The 21,675-nt window shown below is 40.9% G+C and overlaps 1 protein-coding gene across 3 annotated transcripts; it reads left to right on the top strand.

Moving 5' to 3' along the window:
- The first annotated feature begins 6,446 nt into the window (after nt 1-6,446).
- Nucleotides 6,447-21,295, top strand: LOC104376545 (SERTA domain-containing protein 2-like). 3 transcript variants are annotated; one of them, XM_086613358.1, is made up of 3 exons: nt 6,447-6,528; nt 9,538-9,666; nt 17,649-21,295. In XM_086613358.1, the coding sequence occupies exons 2-3, from the start codon at nt 9,608-9,610 to the stop codon at nt 18,502-18,504; spliced, it is 915 nt and encodes a 304-aa protein (XP_086469484.1). In that variant the 5' UTR covers nt 6,447-6,528; nt 9,538-9,607; the 3' UTR covers nt 18,505-21,295. The 3 variants fall into 3 exon arrangements, with proteins under 3 accessions (XP_086469484.1, XP_009981440.2, XP_086469485.1); XM_009983138.2 differs by lacking the exon at nt 6,447-6,528 and having other exon boundaries at nt 9,619-9,656; XM_086613359.1 differs by lacking the exons at nt 6,447-6,528; nt 9,538-9,666 and adding an exon at nt 16,882-16,919.
- Nucleotides 21,296-21,675: the final 380 nt, after the last annotated feature.

The following is a 21,675-nucleotide window of genomic DNA, read 5'->3' as shown; positions in this document are numbered from 1 at the left end:
TACTCTTTGCCTTAACAGGGAAGGTATTAGGTAAGTATGCATTTATGTAGTTAAGCATTTAAGCAGAAATACATATCCTGTTTTATTACATTCTTAAAACATAGGCCAAATTTTATGTGTTTTTACATGCCTGATACCTTAGCTCAAGTCTTCAGCAGGTATAAGAATTTGTATTGCTGAAACTTGCACAGTCACTGTGCAGAACTGATGTGTGGCTAGAGCTGGCCTGGCTTTGCAAGGACCAGTCAGTGTGAAATCAGCTTGTCTCTCTACTGTTTTGTTGGTGTGTCTCAGACTAATTCAGCTGCTTGTTCTGGGCAGCTTCACTTCTCCTGTTTAAAAAAAAAAAACAAAACAAAAACAACCCACACACAAAATAACTTTATTTTCTAACTCGCATGGTCATTTCTTTGCTAGTCCAAAGAGATCTTTGGATCAAAGTTAAATATGCATCACTTAATGGTTAATAGAGTATATTTCCCCTCTATGCATTCCTCTAAGATACTGAGACATCAGAAATGATAGGGTGCCTGTAAGACAGTGAATTTTAACATACTGATTTTGTGAACTGTTACTACAAATGGCAAGAGATGATACTCGCTGATGGTGATTTTCTTAATTCCTACATGTAAATGGGAAATAATTTAACCTCTGTTAAATCAGGAAAGGCTTCTGTAAGATTTTGCTACCACTTCTAGCAGCCTTTTTTATGTGCTTGAAGAGAAGAGAGTCATGGAACTTGCACAGCAGTCAACGCTCTGTCTGAACGACACAACCCAGCTTTAGACTTGCATAAAAAGAGGTACTTTGAAGCAAATAGCTAACATCAACTCTGTTTCCTTCTCAGGTAACCTTGAATATCTGTCCCTTTCTGCCTCTGTCCTATGGTTTTATTTCTCCCTCTTGACAACATCCTGAACACATGAAGCTTCGGAAGCTCGGGCAGTCAGCAAAGGCAGAAGTGTGAGGATCCAGGCTGAGTTGACAATGGCTTCTGTGCATGAAAGCTTGTCTGTTTATCCCTTCTCTTTTTGGTTGATGGTTGTTGTGGGTTCTTCTAATCCCCTCTCTCTTCCGCAGCTCTGTGCTTTCTAGCAAAAGATGTTGCCTGTCTCCGAATGTAGCCATATTTGCCTAAAGGACAAACCTGTTAAACAAAGAGGGAATCCTTTCTTTGGATGAAAAGCATTTTCCTGGACTGCCTCAGAGGCACAGCAGTGAGGGGTTTCAGCCTTGAGCAGGTTAGGGATTCACATGTGAGTCTTCACACTCACTCACCAGGAATTACCTGTTTTCAAGCTGTCCTTAGACTGTTTTTGAAGTCTCGGGTATGTCTGGACTGCTTTAGTAGGCGTTTTAAAAAAAATTACTGTAAATTGACTGATAGTATAGTTTTATGTTGTAATTATCAAACCATTATGGATGTCCTGTGCCTCAGAATATTGATTTAAGTGTATGACTGCTTTACAGTTCTGTAACTTATTCCATATTCCCATATAACTGAACAAACTCAAAAGCCAGGATGAAAAAAATATCCATTTATTTGCTGACACCTAGGATAAGACAAAAATGCTTTCAAAAGTGACTTCTGTTCAAAGTGAAAGTATGTTTATGTCTCAGGCCTACGATGTATAGTCCCTTATGCAAAGAAACTATGATCTGATCGTGACAAATTTTGGTTGCTCATCAACTATTAAATGAGTGTGATTTCACACTATATGACTAATACTAAAAGTACAAAACCACCAAGTTCAAAAGAAATGAAATATACATCTTAGGAAAATATGTATTTTTGTCAATTTGGCTTGTTCAACAATAAGCTTTCACAAGGATTGTCTAAACTCCTTTTGGTGTCTCTTGCAAATTTGACAGCTAAGATAAATGATCTTTTTTTTTCAAGGAAGTTCCACAAAGAGATGAAATCCTGCTGAATAATTCAAGTTATCAGGAAAGAGATTTACTTCAGATGTCTGTAGTGACTTGACTTTTTTTTATAAAGCCAGTGAAAAATACTAAAATTCTGACAAGATTTTTCTAAGTTTGTATGGTAGCTTTTTTTTAAAGAAACTATAACTCCTTTGCTTAACAAAGATTCTCCCAAAATGAGTGGTTTATGACCTGAAGAATTATTGTGGCAAATGTTGATGCATGACCAACACGTCAACAGGAAAATAAAAAGCTAGAGGCAACTTTCCATTGCAGGGAAAACATTCAGTAATTTCAACTGTCATCTTTTTAGGGAAGAATAATTGAAGGTACAGGTGATTACATGACTTCTTGCAAAAACAGAATGAAAAAGAAATTGTATCCACATCTTCTGTATTCGAAAGTCCCCTAGGAGCATGCAGGAAGTGGCAAGTAAGTACTGCAATAAGTAAAATGTTACAACAAAGGAACATCATATACTATTTTTCATGTGCCAGTTACAGACAAGTTTTGTAGATCAGAAAAATATAATGTAACTTCAACGTCAGGTTGTGCCAGCTTCCAAAACAAGACTTCTTAAAAGCAGGTTATATTGCTTAAAAATAAAAACCCACCAGAAGAGTTTAATACTCAGAGGAGAAAAACAGTAGTTATAACAAATTCACTTTTCTGTGTTTGAGATCATTACTGACAGAAATGCCAGATATGGGAAGTACTGGGTGTTGGGATTTCTTTTTTTTTGTCCAGTGAGCGGGCTGAAGTTTAAGATAAAATAGTTGAATGGTTATTTGTTTTAATTGAAGCTCAGCAGCATGGTTTGCTTTTGTGTCCCTGCTTTGCTTGAAAGGTATAGGGAGAAAGTGCTTTTTCTTGTAAATAGTGATTCTTTTGACAAAATAGAATAATAGCTTAATTTTTATATATATATTAAAAAATGTTCAATAATGTGTGGGGTTTTTTTTAAAAAATACTGTCTTCAGTTGTGGCTCTTTTTTTTTTTTTTAACTTGAGTATTAGTCAGTAGTTCAGAGGCTTTACCACCAAAAAGAGGTGGTAAAACTAAACCAAGGCTTGATGCAGTAGGCACTATCCTTTCTCCCTTTCCTTTGGAAGTATGGCATACACAATAGTTCTGTCATTCAGCTTCAGAACAGCTAATTAATTTCAACCACATCTGGCAGACCTCACAGTCACTACATTTTTAGATTTTTTTTTTTTTAAGTGTGCAGGTGAAAGAGAAGAATGCAGAAAGAAGAAAAGTGCGTTCTACACTGATATCCAGTAATCCAGATAAGGGAGAGACATTTATAAGTTTCCAGGCATGAGACCAGCTTCAATTAGAGCTTGTACCTTAGACACAGAGGCAATTAATCATGGACATAAATCCATAGGAAAGCAGTCTTCATTGGTTCCTGTGTTCCTGGAACTGTGTTCTTGAATAGATGCCTAGTACGAAGGTAAGTAGAAGTAGCAGACCTCCAGTAATCCTTTCAGATGAGTTATATAGAGACCCTGATTGGTTTTGGAGTTGGGTTTTTTTCTGGTTCATGTGAAATTTGCTGCAAAAGCAAAATGCTGCTCGTGAGAATGCTATCCTGGCCTGCTGCAGGTGAGGGTAGTCATACTGAAAACCATGTTTTAATCACAAAAAAAAAAAAATCATATTGTTCTGTTTGCCTCGAGGTTGATTTAAGGCAAAATGGGACAGCATTAAAGACTCTTAGAACATGACCTCATTTGAGAAAGTAAAGGCCTTTTAAAGAAAGTTTTTGTCAAGGAAGAGCTTACGTGCGAGCTCAGACCTCTGAATTGTTAACAAAACCTGTGAGACAAACAGCTCCTCTAGCTTAAGGTATGAGTTGTACGGCACATAAACACCACTAAACTGAACTGAGTTCTGGTTGTCTTATATGAATCCCACTGCTGACACTTGACACAAGCGAAAAAGTGACAAAAACCTTTGCAAACAATCAGTGTACTTTGCATAATTTCTATTTTCTAAATGTTAGGCCATAAATCCAGAGTTCTGGTGTGTGTATTTAAAGAACTCCATGTTAATTTTTGTTATAGATCTTGTCAGAGCATGTATGAAACAACTGACTTTTTTAAAAACTCGTGATGTGGAAGGCATGTGCACCCTTTTAAACAAAACAAAAATTGGTTACAAAACAGCTGACTGCATTAGTTTAATAACTTAAGAGTGGAAAGCAGAGTGACTGGTGTTGGTGTCTGCCAGAGGTCTGCTGAATGAGGACAGATGTGCTTTACCTATAGGCTCCTCGCAGCAGCAGCAGCTGGAAAGAGGGAGGACACGAAGGCAGAGGGGCTGCGAGAATGGCAGGATGGATCAGGTATTGAATTAACTTGCTGTAGCTCTAGAGAGGGATGAATTGTCACCTCTACCAGTGCTATGGAGTTGCTTGGAGAACATGTAGTTTTGGCCAACTGGAGTCAAGTCCAAAAAACCTATTATTTGCTTAAGTTATTAAAACATTTTGGTGGTGGTGCTGGTTAAATTATGCCTTTATATGCTGTGTTAAACAATCCTTCCAGATACGTCCCTTCGACACCAGCTACCTTCATAGGCCTATCCTGTAGCTATTCCTCGGAGATAATCGCTACCATATGGCAGGAGTCTGTCCTGGTGTGATACTCCTGGTTGTCCCTGGTTGACTTGAGCAGACAGAAGAATCCTGAACATCTTCAGAGTTACTCTTCCACTTAAGCCACCGTGCGTGATGGGAAGGGGTGTGGGGCAGGAGGGGGATAGTGGGTCCACTCGTCCCCCTTAAGGCTGCCACTGGTCCCCCGCTTATATGTGGTGCAGCAGATGGTCTGTGGGGGTAGGGTTGTCACTCCTCAGCCATCCAGGGAGGCACCCTCCTCTCCAACACAGCCCCAGCAGCGTGTCAAAAAGGATTTATTAATGCTTCTTGCAGCAGCACTCGCTCCCCTTCTGTGCTCCATGACCCCCAGCAGCGAGGTCAGAGCACAGCTGTGGCCCAGGGATTGCTGGCGGCAGCCTGCAGGAGATAGGTGGCCTTTGGGAGACGGCCCCGCGCCTCCAGCAATGGATCCTGCTGGGGTCAGCTACAGCTTTCTGTGCCTCTCTGGCCTTCGTCCCATCCTTTGGGTCACGGGGCCTGCATGCTCCTACCCCTTCCCAGGTACCCATCAGGAGATGCAAGGGTTAAAATCGGCTTGACCTGAGGAGTTCCATAAAATCATCAGTTTTCTTTAGCTAAATAATCGCGAAAAGCAACTTATATTTCATCAAAGTTGTAGTTTACCTCCACCAGACAACTGCTAGTGTTTCTGTAGTGTTTACTAGACCAACACGTCCGTGCGTGAATTCGCTCTGCACGCACGTTCAGCTCAGGAAGAACCTTGTCTCTGCAAACGTGCTTGACTTTTGCTTCTTACTGTCCTAGGAATTAATCGAAACCCATCTCTGAGAGAGCTGAGCAGCTTTTTCAGGATTCCCCAGGTAACCCATGGCTAGGGTTTGACAAATCAGTCCTTACAAATACTTGAATATTCGTCAGATTTTGCAATCTGGTTTGCACAGACGCTTGTGCCAATACACTTGATTGCGCAAACACCCATGGAAAGCAAACAGAGGAGGTTTGAGCGCGGCTAAAACCACCTCGTCTTTGAAGAAACAAAAAAATCAAGTGAGTATTTATGGAAGGATTGTGCAATGTTTGATGTAGCTTTATCGCTGGTTGAGACGTGTGCGCCTTGTTTCCCAACTGCCCCGGAAACGGGAGTTGTAGGAATGCTGCCGTACGGAGGCCCTGACGATTCCTCTTATTTAAATTTGCCAAATTCGGTCAGAGACAGAAAAAAAAAAACGGGGGGATGGGGGGCGGTGAGGGGTGCAGGGCTGGCGTTAGGGCTGACCGGTGCCGCCGCGGATGCTTTCAAGCCCCGACGTGCGGCAGCAGCGCCTTCCCGGCCGGCGGACGCCGCCTGCCGCCACCGCGGCCCCCGGCGGGCGGGGCGGGGCCGCGCCTCGCCGAGCCGAGCCCGGCCCTGCCCGCGGGCCGCCGCGCCGCGTGCCGCCCCGTGTGCCACCCCGTGTGCCGCCCCGTGCCTGCCCGTGCGCTCCGCCCCCGCCCTCGCCCTCGTCAGCGGCGGCCGCGCCGCGGAGGCGGGGCCGCCTCCCGGCGCGCCGCGCCGGGGAACGAGGGACTCGGCGGCGCCCGTCTTACCATTGGGCGAAGCCGGCGCGCGGCCCCGCCCACGTTCGCTGACTCAGCTTTCTCATTGGGCGGTTCCGCGGGGCCAGTCGGAGTTCAACTCTCCGGCCCGCCGTCCAGTGAGAAAATGGTTGCTGGGCAGGTTGAAAGGGCTGCTGGCCAATGGGAAGGCGGCCAGCTGGCGGGCGCGGTGCACGCAGCACCCCCCTCCCCCCGCCGCTGCTGTGGGTGCCGCGGGCGGAGGGAAGGGCGGAGCGGAGGCTGCCGGGGCCCGGCGGGGGTGGCGCTCGCCTCCGCCTCCTCCCGGTCGGAGTCCCAGCCCCGCCGAAGGGAGCCCGGCCGGCTGGCGAGGGAGGGGACGGCAGGCTGTGAAGGAACGAGGGGGTTCCTCCGCTCTCAGGTGAGGCGCCGGGCAGGGTCGGGTCGGGCCGGGCGGCGGCTCTGAGGGAGGCGCCGTGAGGGGGCAGGGGGCGAGAGGGCAGCCCCCGCTCTTCGCGGGCGTGGGGCTGACGAGCCTGGGGGCAGGGAGATGACACGATGCGGGGGAGGGCAGTAACGGCCGCGGAGGGACGGTTGGGCACGGTGGGCGGCTGAGGCGGGGGCAGTCGGAACCCCCCTGAGGGGGCAGGGGGCCCTGGCGGGGGGGGGGCAGGCCACGGAGGCTGGACGAGGGGAGGGTGGGAGCCCGGCGGAGCGCGGGGACGGGATGGCGGAGACAGGTGGGGAGGGATGGCGGGAGGGAGGAGTTGGGGTATGGCGGGCCCTGAGGAGTTACGGCTGGGTCCGGAGGTGCGGGGAGGGGGGCGGGGAGCGAGGCTGGGGCTGGGGAGGCCGGCGGCCAGGGCGCCCGGAGCGGGGACTGCGGTGGAAGTTGCTAACGCAGTTATAATTAGCTTGGCCAGGGTCTCTGGTAAGCTGGGGAGGAGGAAGGGGGAGGAGTGTAACTTTTCGCAGCTCGGGAAGCCCAAGGTTGTCTCTGGTTACTGCTGCCCGCTGCTGCGGGGGGAGGCGCGGGCGGCCGCCTGCAGGAAGTACCAACTAGTCTCCTTCCACAAAGGCCAAATGGTGGCAGGCTCCCTTGGGGTTTATTAGTACTTGTGCACTCGCAGGAGTGGCTGCAGGGAGGGTGGCAGGAAAGAGGCTTTCCCTGAATCGCAGCTTTTTAATTCTGGCACTCGTGATCGCTGCCTCTTGAGAGTTACGACTTCTGTATTTGCTGCAGTTACATTTTTAACAGCAGGTTTTGTTTGTCTCGATAAACGCGTATGTTAGGCTGAGCTACAAGTAGGTGGGTAAGGCTGGAGGAGCAGAAGCGTGGTCTTTGCTATGTATGTCTTAAATTCATCTCACTAATAACTGCAGTTAGTAATTTCTGTCCCTAGATAGACCTGGAATTTTTCAGTTCATTTCCAGAAACGTAGATAGGAGCCCTGTGCAGTAGTTTTCGACTTTGTTTTTGATTCAGCCTTTAGTTCAGGTGGTTAACTGCAATATGGAAAATACAATGAACATTGAAATTAATGTTATAATCTTAATTTTCTAAAGCGACCCATAAACAGGTATTAGGAAACTGTGAGGGAAGATAGTGAAAGAAAAATAAAGAAAAAATAATCTACTTCACATACAGTTCATAGTGATTTACAGCTACTGTCTGTCTTCTGTAGTTTTTTTTTTTCACAGATTGTCAAAAGTAAACCCAGTAACCTTACCTTTCTGCTTCTTCCTGACACTCGTTCCAGTGTGAAATCATATAGGGGAAAAATGATAACCTCAACAGTTAATTTTGCAGGAGTCCTTTAAAATATATAATAATGGAATAAAATTTCATAGAATCTTGGACTCAGCTCCTTCTAGCAAAAGATTGGACTTCTAAAACACAATTAACTGTATTAATTTCTCACCAAACACTTTTAGCTTTTTTTTTTTAACTAAGGTGCTGAAGTCTAAGACTTTTCAACGTTTTAGTATGCCTGTTAGCTTTTTGTGGGATTCTTTAATGCTAAAAAGGCTGCACGTTCTAAAACACTTATTCTTTTATATTCATTCTGTAGAAAACGCAATGAATGTACACGTCCCCCCGTGACCTAACAAGTACGTTCTAATAAACCTCAACAGTGACCTTCTGAAGGCCTGCTGTTTCAAAGAAATAGGTTATGAATCTTCATTTGTCTATGTGGTTTTATTTTTTTATTTACAAATAATGTGGATCTCCTTATGATGGAAATGAAGTCCGCTTCTAGAAGGATGGAGATACTAATCTGTTTATTGCTGTGGGTTAGATTTGACAAGCATTTTACTGCTGTTTTACTGCATCTTTACAGTTCCAAGATTCTGTAAACGGAGGAGCCCTTTGCTAGCATCAGGCTATGAGTTGCTATGTAAGATGATCTGTATTCGTTTACTTGTCCATCTCTCTAAATGTAAGACTGCCTTTCACTGTGTATTTAATGTTAAGATTTGTAAAATAATGTATGAACTCTTGATCCTCGATCATGAAGGAGTGTGTCTGGATAGGTACTGATCCTTGCTCTTGTGGTAAATTTGTGAAGTAATGGGTTTGCTGTAGTTGGGGGGCAGGTGTCTTGTGTACGTGTGGATATTGTATACACACAAGTGTATTAAATACAATCCAGAAGGTAGGCTGTTAGCCTGTATAAGGGTTTTAATGCTTGGAATTAAAAAACTTTGATTCTTCAGGTGGAGCTGAGACCTCAAGAGCATGGATCGTGCATTTCCCTCCCTGTCTCCTAGCCTAGTCCATAGTTTACTGTTGCTTCAGCCATTTCACGTTTCCAGTGCCTTGATCTAATCCATATGGTCTCTAGCCAAACTGCAGGTGTAGCTTTATCATGGTTTTGATGAAAATGATGCCACACTGAATATTATATGCAGTCATAGGACATCCTGCCAGCTATCTCCTTGTATTCATTTTGTCTATGATGAAAATTAGGGAAGTTAGGGAATTTAGTGAAAAATCTAAATCCTTTTGCAGCCTGTAAATGTTAGGGGGTCATTCTGAAAAGTACTTCTGTATGTTTCATCATATTATTGATACGTGATTTCTGAGATGATTCTATAAACTATAAATTGGTGTTCAGTAACCTGAAGTGTCAATGCAAGTTCTTATCCTAAAGCCTAACAGAGGATCTGCGTTCTATTCTGTAATGTTCATTTATGAAAGATAATTTCTGTGTTCTATGTGTTTATAGGTGAAACTATTAGGTCCTCTTATTTCATTGTATTCATGAACTTCAGTTTTTCTTATTCAGTTTAAATGTTTTAATAGATTTTAGCACAAATCGTTTAAAAAGTTGTATTGAATCGTGTGCTTAATACTTCTCATTTTAAAAAAAAATTCACATAGTAATGAAATACTGTTGTTTGTTTTTGTTTTGTTTTTCCCTTTAAGTCACATCATCCTACCTCGGTGGATGGCTTGGCCTCTTGAATAGTTCAAGACTCTTGGATGACCATACTTTATGCAAAATCTGGAATCTTCCTGCCTGGACTCCTTTCTGTTTTCTAAGGGTAACTACTCGTATGTTTTTACGAAATCATATCTTACATGCATAGCGCATGTTCTGATAATCAGCCCTGGATGTTATTTTTGTGGGTTAGAGTGGTAATCTGGAAAATAATTTTTAAAAACTGAGCGTATAATATAAAGTGCAGTGCTTTAGGCTTAGGGAATAGCATAAGCTCTTTGGCTTGAATATTTTGAATTTGCATAACTTTTTTTTTTCTTTTTAATGAGGAAGTACTATAATGTAACAAAGAATTTAATATTGCCATATGATCACATTTCTTGGAAATTTGTGAAGTAAGGCCTCAGTCTTACAGTGATGTCCACTGTTCAGCTGCTGAAATGGGAGTGTTACAGTCTTGTCTTGTGAGGAGAAGGTTCTTTGGATACTGAAGAAAAGTTGTTGTGTGCTACTCTATCAGAGGAAGCTTAAAGTGATTTCTGATTTGGTTATTGAAAATTACTTATCTAAGTATCCCATAGAGAGAGCAGTATGGGCATGCCAATTTTATATAGTTAGTAAGCTATAATTTTTGTTATTAATGTATCTTTACGTAGATCACTGTCACCCTAAAATACATGTCAGTGTTATGTAGGTGAATATATCAAGCATCTCTGTATTGAAAGTAAATAAATACTGTAAAGAAAACAGATTGAGAACGGTTCAGTTGAGTAGAACAGACTGTGAAGAGATATGTCGTCACACTTGCAGTTCTAATAATCATTTATCTCTCCAGTGAGATACTTTAGTGGACCTGTGGTGGTTTGATTCTTGTTGTTTGGATTGCTTCATGTTCTCATTTAATTACAGTTTATTTTTACTATGGGAATTTCTGGACTTAGTAACTCTTGATCATGTGTTAGCTTTTGCTAACTACTATTGATGCTTAGTTTAAATGATTCCAGGCCCTTCTTCCTCTAAAAAAAAAAAAATCCACCCAAAATTCTTGGCAAAAAATCTGCTAAACACACTCTCATTAAAAATATACACCTGTGAGCTTTGTTTGTAAATGTGGAACTAAATACACAAGTACAGAGGGAGAAAGGAAGAAGAGTGATGGTGGTTTCGTTTGTTGAAAGTTTTTCTCTACTTAACGTTGGTACTGCCTCAGCAGCTCTCTGCAGTACCCTCTAGTGATAGATACCAGCTGCTGAGAATATGGTTCTTTTACTGTCGTAAACAGTCCACATCCACTTGTTCCAGCTTGCGGAAGGTACCCATCCGAACAGAGTTTCTTCTCTGGAGTGAAATGTTGTGCTTTGAAACCTAGCCGTGGTAGTTTGTAAAGCAAAGCTTTTACCAGTGTTTTATGCCATTAAATGGGAGTAAGGAATTTAGGAAGATGTCCTTTAAGCGCAGGAATTGTCGATATCCCATTAGACATAACATAAACAGGTTGCCTGGGGGAGTTCAGACTAACTTTTAAATCAAGGTAAAACTCACTCTCCAGTGCTTTGTAAACAACATTTCAGCTCCTAAAATACTAGTGTATGATACGTGTTTGTTCTCTTAATTCCACAAGTAATGAAGTGACAGTGGGAAGGCTGAGAATTCCAGACTAGTTCTGAGCTAGACTCAGTCTTCCTCTCATTCCTTTCCTCTACTTAATGAATGCTATTCAGCCTACTTTTATTTTCAAAATGTGGGAAAGGATGTTAGGTACATCCATGTACCAGGTGTGGGGTTTTTTTTTGTATGTGGTTTTGGGATTTGTTTTTTTTTTGGTGGGAGGGAGTGGGGGATGTTTGATTTCCTTTTTTTTTAAAAAAAAAAAAGTCTGCACAGAGGCATGTCTTGGTTCTGTGTTCCAGTTGCTTTAGTAGCAGCAGACTTGGGGAATTATAGGTCAGAATTTGGTGACAAAAAAGTTGACATTAATTCTGCCTTCTTTGAGCAGCTATTTTCTATCATTTCTGACTCCTCTACAGAAGTTGTTACATAGGAGTTTAGGTATGGGAGTGAGCTGGTAGGACTGCACTCCTCCCTATATGCACACTTTTAGCTACTTGTGCCTTCTCCAGCAGTTACTCATCTTGGTTAAACTGGGGCAGGGCTGGCAGGGGTGTGGAGGCAGTGGACTTAAATACTTTTTTGTGTGTTTTAAAGTGTCTTCAGGTCCAAATTACTTTTTACTTTGTTTTCTAAGGTGTTTAATCCTCCTTCCCTCACTTCCTCTTAATTTTTGCTAACAACCAAGATGTCATTTTACTGGCATCTCCAACACTTGCTGAGGGTACCAGATGAGATACACTGTTCTGTGTAGTCTGACAGCTTACTGTGTTACGTAAGTCATGTTTAAGTGATCAGTGTTAAGTCTAGATGGGAGGAAAGGATTTATACTGTATCTGTTAACTGTAGCTTTAGCCCTACCTTTTTCTTGTGCAGATTCTTATACATGGAATACTACTCAAGAGTCAGTCCACCACTTAATTAAAACTATTAATGAAGCCGTGTTGCCTAAGCTACAATGTATGTCGGTTAGGGGAAAGATTATAATTAAAAATAGTACGCAGCATGCATCAGATAATTCTGGGAAATAACCATAACTGTAGGGATGTTTGTCTTCCTTTGCACTTCCTGCAGATAGATGTGTGCTTATGAAATGTGTGTCCATGGAAGAGAGGGGAGAGCAGAAAATCAGGTTGTCAGCTTGGATCAGTCACTAGCACAAGTTTACAATCCAGAGAGACTTCTGTCTGTTTTTACTGTTACATGCTTTCTACAGTTACGAGCCAAAGGAGACTTTGAAAGGGAGCTAATTACAATAGCAAGGAGTCTCTAATTTTCATTTTAGTACTTAAGTTGCATTACTGAAAACTAGACAGGCAGCTTTCACTCATGAGGTGCTTACGCCTATTCAAATCCAGTATTTCCGTCCTAGGAGATAAAGTAATTTATCACTCTGAGACAGTCTTAGGCTGAAAAATGCAACACTGTGGCTATATGAGAAGGATCAGGCCAGTCTGAATTTAGTAATACCCTAAAGAAAAGCCAGAAGGGACCACTATCAATGGAATGATTTTGACCTGCTTAGTGCAGGCCCAGTACTTTATTGATGATCTTGCTATTTAAACGTGTTCTTTAATGGTATACGAATAACTCTTGCATAGTTGACTATAGCGCTTGTTTTGTGCATAAAAAGTTTGTGTTCAGAAAATATGAACTGTGGCACTCGGATTTTATATACTCATGTTTCTTTAAGCTTTTCTCTACTGAAAATTACAGCTCTGGGTGGTTCTGAGTTCTAAACATTGTTTTAACTCAAAACCTTTTTTGGAAGGTGAGGATGAGGAAATTAAGTAGTAGTTTGCCCAGATAAAAGTAATTGAGTTTTTTCACACGCTGCATTCTTTGCTGTGACTGTTTCCAGCTGTACCTCCTAACCATGTGTCAGTGGCAGCTGCACTGCACTATCAGACCCTGTGACAGATGGAGCTGTGTTTTTCCTCTGAAATGGTGGCATGAGTCCTGTATTGTTCACAACACATCGCAATGTGAAATTTTCTTGGTAGCCTGGAATGTTTCTTTTGAGTAGCTGTGCGCTCTGACCGGGCCTGTTTGTTTGGTATTCTGTGTGGGTTTGCCAGCCAGGGACGTGTCACTTCCCTCCAAGTTTTTTCAAACTCTGGTAGAGTGTAGGGTTACAGTACATGGATGGTTCTTCCCGTCTTAGCAGGGAGTAGTTTCTATGAAATGTCCTCCATGGAACTGGAGGAACTGAGGAACATACTGTCATGGGCAGAATTTCTATATAGTCTCCTTTCTAGTTCAGTGATATGGATGGAGAGTTTGGCACTGAGTTCGCTTTGCTTCCTTTTTTCTGTATCTGCAAAATAATTTTAATTAAGAAAGCATTCTGCCATAAATGGCCCGTAGCTCAGTTTTCATTACTATAATGAGAGAAGATAAGAAAACGTCAAAAAAAAGTTATTGAGATGTGGTGTTCCTCATTGTTCTTCGTTTTTTTTGTGACGAAAGATTCTAAAATAGAGCATCTGAACTCAACAAGAATCAGTTGTTGAACTTTATGAAAAAGTTCAAGAGGAGAGTGACTTACAGCTTGCCTCTTTTATTGTTGAACAGCTATGTATAGACCTCACCTTTGAAGTTGGCATAAACTTTAATTTTTGTTTAGTTTGTTTACTTACCGATTACAGAGTTATCAGATTGGTGTGTTCCAAAATCCTCTTACTTGATCCAGCTCTTTGAGATCTGAGTAGGACCTGGAATTAGACTGGAGTAAAGAGAGTGCAGCTTCTAGACACTTTGTGTTTTAGTATGCCCAATTTGTGCTTCTTTGAACTGACTGTGCATTTCTGTCGGCCGATTGAGAGGGCTGATGACTGTGCGGCAGTTGCTCAGCAATGCAGGATTGTCCGGGCACGGTAGCGTGGATTTTTGTGTGGTCTTCTGTTTGCTTTCCTTCATACCAAAAATTGAAGTGGGGGGAGCATTGCATAACTAAATAACGTGATCAACATCTTACATGGCAAAGTAATTCTATCAGAAGAGAGCACTTGGCTGGTTTTATGAATTTTGGGTTTGGGATGTGTGTGTTAATATGCAATGCTACAAAAAGACAAGTTGCTTAGAAAATATGGAGTAGTTGGTTAAGGATAGGACCCTGTCAGAAATTCTTACGCTAGAAAGTAAAGCAAAAGGCCTGATAAAATGTAGATTAGCTAGTAACAAAGGGGCTTTGTATCTTTTGTAGGTCAGCAACTGAGTGTGTTTGACAGGAACTGAAATTTAATGTCTCCTGTAGCAACCATGATACTAGTCATTTTTTAAATCCACTGTACCAGTGGTACTCTGGTTTTCATTAGCCTTTTCCAAATTTTTATGTAACCTCTGAAGTCATCTAGTGTCTGGGGAGAGGCTTGCAAATCCTTGCAATTAGGCAGCAATCATACTAAACAGAATTTCTGTAACATAAGATAGGAGTATGTCTGTATATTAAAAAAAAAAATAAAATCTGACCTCTAGGGAGTGGGGAGTCTTATTAAGTAGAAATATTTAAAGTTGAATCAAATAATGTTTCTTGCACTCTTTTTTTTTTATAGTTCAGAGTGCTGTCATGCTGAAGCTTTGTTTCATATTTCTAGAATGCTCTGGGGCAAATTTTATGAAGCAAATTTTAGGAATTAAAAGGAGGGTATCTGTATGTAAGCATGAAATATTTAGTCTAATTAGACTACTGTATGAATTTAAAAGTTAAGCATTCCATTTTAAGTTATTTTTGTGAAATTGTATGTCCTCACATATAATAGTTTACTTGCCTTTTACACTTGCTTACAGAATTTAAATACTAGCACATTTTTGAAATGTTATCTGAATTACATAATGTTAATTTCTAAGTCTAGTATTTTCTGCATGTCTAACAAAGTGTAAATATATATTTTAAAGTATATTAAAAGCAGTAAATTGTCAAAACCAAGCATTCTGAATGTATAAAATGTCAGAATTACTGTTCCCTGTATGGTCTTAATTTCATTCCTTTGTGAGTGTGAATTTTGGTCTGCTTTAATTAGTTAGTGGAGAGAAGAAAAAAAAAAAAAAAGAGGAAGAACAAAACCTGATGTGCACTGTATGGCAAGGATGGTGTTTAGTGAAACAAATAGCCATTTCAGTGTATATTTGTATCCTTTATAGTAATAGTATGAGATAATGTCTTAGGTAGTACGCAACTTTTAAATGTCACCTAAAATGGAGCGTTAATAATTTTGTTGAGTTTTCTGTGGTTTGCAGACACTAATTGTCTTCATGATATGTTACGAGTTGTTATATTTAGCTACAGTTTTACTGTAAGTCCTGCATAATCATGATTTGCTGTAGATTGTGTCTAAAATTATTGGTTACTGACAGTGTTGTCGATAGTTTGACTGAGGATGCCCCCCACACACACACTCTGCCCCCCCAAATACTTCTAATTATATTTGGCACCTGAAGTTTGTATCCTGGTTTCTGCTGACTCTGTTGGTAATTGAGTGCTCAGTACTGTCTGGTTCTCTTTGCTCTAAATGGGGTGCTGGGATGAGGAAGTGATTTGTGCTAAGTGTGGGAAGATCACCTTGGTGATCACCACATCCAGGCACCTTATGTTTTTTTAAAGAGATTTGGCTGGTGCTGTGGCAGTTTAGCAGAAAACTTTGGAGTAAAACAGACTCCCAAAGTTAAATTGCAGCACTGATAAAATTACAGGTAATTTTTTCATTGTTTTTTTTAATAGTGAACGTGTTAAACTGAACTATAGGCCAGACTACTACCTGTTGTGTAAAAGTGCATTCTTATTACAAATTTAATATCATCCAGGTATGTCCTTAAAAGAAAAAGTGGGTGTGATCGAGAAGTCTTGAACTCCTTTACCAACTGTGTGTTTTTTCCTGTGTGTCTTAACTGAGAAGTGTGCACTGCTTGCTTACTTTCTGTTCCTCCAGAGGAGCTGAGTTCTCCAAGCCTTGTCTAGGCAGATGGATGTAGCCATGGAGCCCTGCAGTGCTTCCTGCAAATCTGGAGAAATCCCAAAAGTAAAAGAAGCTTTATCCTGCTGCCGTCTCCTTGTCCCCAAAAGTCTAGCAACAGGCTAGCAGCTGGCAGCTGTGACAATCAGCTGAGCTATTGCTGGCAGTGTCCAGTGCTCACATGAAAAGGAAGTTGGGAGGCCCTCTGCAGCGTGCAGGATCTGGATCATTGTGTATGAAGGATCTGCCCTTAATCTGCCACTGGGTGCCTAATTTATGATCGCTTAATTTTTTTTAATTGATTGGGAGCGAAGTGCCTGTATTCCATATATTCGACGGACGCATTAAGATGTGCGTGGTCAAGACTTTACCAGTGCTTCCTGTGCATGGTATACTCATTCTCTGTGTTCATACAAGTGATCGCATAGTGCTTGTTGTCCCTAATAAAACACTTTGTATCATAAATAGTAATTGCAAAGTATCCAAGCATATATTTGTCTGGATCACGTGGTTTTTTATGTGTGTGTGCATACAGGGTTTTTTTGTACCACAGTGTTCTAGGCCTACTGTATTTCAAAGCAAAAGCACACAAAGCAGATTGAAAGCAACTAAATTCCCTTTCTTTTCTTCTAGCTATTTACCAAAACTGGTCACTTTTAAAATGCCACTTGATAGCCTCCTCCTCCTGCTGGATGTCATTAGTGTTAAGTCAGTAGCAGGTTGTGAACCAGCAGCCATGGGCACCGATCATCATTCCGTGAGCATTGTGGCCCAACCAAATTTCCTACCATCATTTAGCAAAACTAGTAAGCTGTGGAATGGATATAGGGATCCCATGGGAGGTGCTGCTGTTGGTCTTGCTGGGTGGTTCAACTGTAGTAAAACAACTTTAAGACTCCAAAGAGGAGGGAGAGAAAGGAGTTCTATAGAGAGTTCACAGAGTCACTGAACAAGACATTAAGAATACCTTAATGAAACAAAAATGGGTGTTGAAACTAGCTTTGAAATATTACATACTGTCCCTAGCAATGAATTTTAAAATGAAAATGTTGAAATATTCTGTATAGTTGTTATAATCCTTAGTATAAGCATCTATTTTATTTCATGTGGCCATTCAGATATTTCTCATTAATTTTTGTATGCTATATAGTTTTAATGGATAAGAGGCTAAAAAGCTCACTTACTAAAGTTTTTAAACAATTTAATTCATCTTCTCATAGTAGAGTTAAAAGTAAACTTTAAAACCAAAACTTGGAAGTATATGGCTTTTTTAAGAAGAGTTACTAAATTTCTTTCATGTTTTCTGCTTTAAAAAAAAAATAAAAATTATGTGAAATAAAGCTGGAAAGTTCATCTTCTCGGTGAAAGTAGTATCTTGTGTAAGATTTTTTTTTCTATCTTTCAACGCTCTGTGGCATTAGAGTCTAAGTTAACCAGTACATAGTACACCGCAAACTTTTCAAAAGTGTCTGTTGAGATCTCAGAGAAGCAGCGATGGTCTTGCCCAAGGTTAACTCATGATTTCTCTCTTTCAGGTTCATGTTGGGGAGAGGTCTAAAACGCAAGCTGAGTGACTATGAGGAGAACATGGCTGGTCTCTCGAGTGCCTTTGATTCCAGTCGAAGTCTGCCGTATCCGCTTAGGAGGCAGTTGGTGCTCAATATGTGCCTCACCAAGTTACAGACGTACAAAATGCTGGTGGAACCGAACTTGCACCGCTCTGTCCTCATAGCCAACACAGTGCGGCAAATTCAAGAGGAGATGAGACAAGAGAGTAATCAGCAGCCAGTTAGTGTCTGCCCTGGCATTACTCTTGGTTCTCACAGCTATGCAGGGATGGAATCATGTGGGATTTCTCTTCAGTTGCCTTCAGGTATTAGCCAGCAAGAGCCTAACTGTTGCGACTTGCGGTCTGTAGAAGACCCAATAGAAAATAGCCTGCTGATAGTTTCAGATGATGATATGTCATCTGCTATTTCATCTATTCTGAAGGATTTAGACTTTGTTGAAGATATAAGCCCACCTACTTGTCTGATTCCTACTGGAGATGACCAGCCAAAGTTTCCAGAAAATACTGGTCTAAAGCTAGAAGATGATAGACAGGATTTGAAGGGAGCTGAATGTGTGTTTGGTTCCTTTGAGATTTCAAATTCAACTAGCTACTTGAAGGATCTGGCAATAGATGACATTTTTGAAGATATCGACACTTCAATGTATGATTCAGACTTCTGTTGCCCTCCAGTAATGCCGCCCAGACCACCATCTCTTGCTACAGAAGAACCGTTGAAAACCTTTCCATCTTGTAATTCTTCCTCGGCAAGCAACATTCAGATATGTAGAACAGATCTGAGTGAGTTGGACCACATCATGGAAATTCTGGTTGGATCCTGATACTTGTTTTACCCAAAGATACTTTTTAACTGCCACTTTCATTTGGTTTCAGGATAAAAGCCACTGGAAAAGTTGTAAAGAATTCTTTAAAAGACAAACGAAAAATAATTTGCCTGTAGTGGGATTTGCTAAGTAATTTCAAAACTTACAAACCAAGAAAGTGGCAGATTTTCTTTTTTAAAAGAAATATTTATTTATCAGAACTGTGCAATCATCTTTTTCCTTCCAGGGTGTATGTGGAACACTAGGCACATACCCTTATCACCCCTCATGCCTCTTTCAATAAACTTTTTTATGTGCAATTTTTAATTTGTCAGAAGAATTTACATGCAAAACAAATTTCATATGAGATGATCTTTTACAAAGCCTCCACTTTATTTTTAATATCAGAGTCTATGCCAAGTTGGCATACGTCAAGTTGCATAGTTGGATTGCATGGATTGCAGACGCATTACTAGAGATGGGTATATTTTAAAAATGAGACATGCTTTCTTTGGGTCGGAAAAGCAGATCAAGACACTTCTCAACAAAGTCTCTTGCATTTTCTAAAGCATTCAGAACTATTTATTTTTGTAAATTTTATAGTCTTTCTACATTTTACTACGTTATTTCATCATAGTTCAGATATAATGGACTTCTAGTGGGATGTGTTTAGCACTACCTCTGAGCTGAAATGCTTTAACTCTTTCCAGTGCTTCGTCTAAGACTGCAGATCTTTTGGTTTCTATTTTTTTTTTTTCTGGGGGAAAGTACTTCTAACTCATTAAGCTGATCCTTTGACAGTGACCTAGCTGATTTGTGAAATCAAGGGTATTCAATGTTTAAAAACTTTTAAGTATTTACAAATGTAATTTATACGTAGATTGTGCAATTTAACATTTTTCTGTCAGTATTACGTGCTTAGATTTGAATAATCTTGGCGTTCTTTAAATTAAAACTTACTATGTACAGGTAGCTTTTTAATCTGTTTTGGAAAACACTGTCCTTCAACCCTGCTTTCACTACAAAGTTTAAGATGATTTTTATGTGCAATATTATTTAAAAGAGATACACGTTTGTATTCCTGGCATTGTAGAAAGAAACGCTTCAAACTTAAAACTTCTAGCACCTTGGGAGGATACTCAAGAGAGTCAACGTTTCTGTATCCTTTAAGAAACAAAGTCGAGAACACTTCTTACCACACAGTCCTTACTGCTTTGAATCCTCCTGAAATAACTCATTGATGTGTGGTGAGTCAGTGCTGATGACTAAGAGCCATCCCGCAGCTGCGTCCCTGAGAGCTCAGGGGTCTGACCGCTTGGATGCAGCGCCCGGGCTGGGTGGGGCCTGCGTGGGCTTTGGAAGCATCATGGTGGCAGCTGCTGCTGATGCTGCAGATTGTGCTGACGAAGGAGGGGTGCGTGTGTGCATGGCAGGTGTGTACATAAGTATATATAAGTGCACTCGTGAACTGAAGATGAGTTGAAGTGAGAACTATTTTTCCATAAGACAGTTTGGAGACTTGTGTTTCAGCTTGAACTGAGGTCTATGTTGATCCTTGCTATGGTCTTCTGAGCTACACACTTGCACATTAGGGTTTTGGGGGGGGGGGAGTTTATTTTATTTTTTAATTATAAAATTTCTATTTGTTCTTGAAAGCTGCAGCACCTGTCTGTAAGAAAATTTGCAGTTGTAAAAGCTTTGCTTTGGTTTGTTGTTTTTTGGGTTGTTTTTTTTTTGTTCTGCTGAGACTTTTAATGAATGGGGCATCAGCAAAGGAAAAAAATGTTGCCTGTGTGTTGCATCTCACAGAAGTTGAAATCCTGGTCCTGTTAAAGGGACCAGGGTGTCACCTACTGTTTCTAGTCTTAACTGATGCTGTGGCACACCTACCTTGTGCAAAGATCTCCATTTTTTTACGGTGACTGTTGCGGTTAACAGTTAGCTGCCGATGCAATTTGGTATCCGAAACCAGTGGAGAACCAGTTCAGGTCATGTCCTCGCAGCCATCTCGGTTGTTTAGCAACCGAAGGGTATAAATGTATTTATATGCATATAATGTATTGATTCTAATATAAAACTTCTGATCTAAAGTATTTTGAATTGCTGGATAAAGGGATTTGTTTGAAGAGTGTATAAATAGTTCTTGAAGAGGTACAGCTTCAGAATGTACACAGATTGTGCATTGTGTATAGACTACTCTGGCTTTTCCTCAGCCTCTACTTTTGTATTAAAGATATGACTGAATAAATCCTTGGAATATTAAGGGCCTTCTGCACTGTGATGAAGCAGAGTTGTGGTTAAAAATGTCTTTAAATTCAGTGATACGGAATAAAAAAAACCTGCATCTAATTTCTTTTTGCATTTGAAAATATGGAATGTTACTATGCAGTAAAGATATTTTGCTATGAAAATCCTATCATGCAGCAAATAGTGAACACTTAATAAATCCACTCACTCACCTTGCAGCCCCTGCAGAAACATAAGAGCAAACTTGCTTTTCAGCATTTACATGCTAAAGTTTTCTGTGTGCTTCAGAAATAGATTAAATTATCAACAAATCAAGATGCATTTTTTGTTCAGGTGCTTGCTATGAATCTCTGATGGGTTGCTTGCATCACAGTGCCAAGACCATAAGCTGGTATGTAATGCAGTTTGGTTATGTACGGAATTATGTGCAAAGGGAAGCTTAATTTTTAAATATGCACAAACTAATTTTAAAATCCTTCCATGTAAAATGAAGTTAGAGGCTAGTTGTGGTGGACCTATTTATTGTATGTTTGGAAATAAAAGCCACAGTTTTGCAGTTTAACCGTTTGTTTTTTGAAGCTTTTGGCATTTGACTGTTATAAAAACAAAACAAAACGTGGTACCTTGCCACCCTTCATTTGGTCTTTTACTCATGAACATGTAACATTTTCCCAAGGTGAAAGCTTTTATATATTTGGGTTTTTTCCACCCCCTTCCTTTCTCCACAGAAATACTAAATACCTTACACAGCTTCGCATCCCCTTTTGCATGTCCCGTCCCCACAGAACAAGGGCTGGCCCATGGAGTGTTTTATTCTAGCTGTTGGGGTGGGGAGATTCCTGTTGTGAACAGGTGGCATGTTTGTTAGCACTTACTGCTTTCAAGTCATGTGGAGACTCCGTAAAGGGAGTGTCGGGTTTTCATACGTTCATCCATTTTAGC

Source organism: Tauraco erythrolophus, chromosome 6 (genome assembly GCF_009769465.1).
Source record: "Tauraco erythrolophus isolate bTauEry1 chromosome 6, bTauEry1.pri, whole genome shotgun sequence".
In the NCBI taxonomy this organism is placed as follows: domain Eukaryota; kingdom Metazoa; phylum Chordata; class Aves; order Musophagiformes; family Musophagidae; genus Tauraco; species Tauraco erythrolophus.
This window is presented reverse-complemented; position numbering and strand designations above follow the sequence as displayed.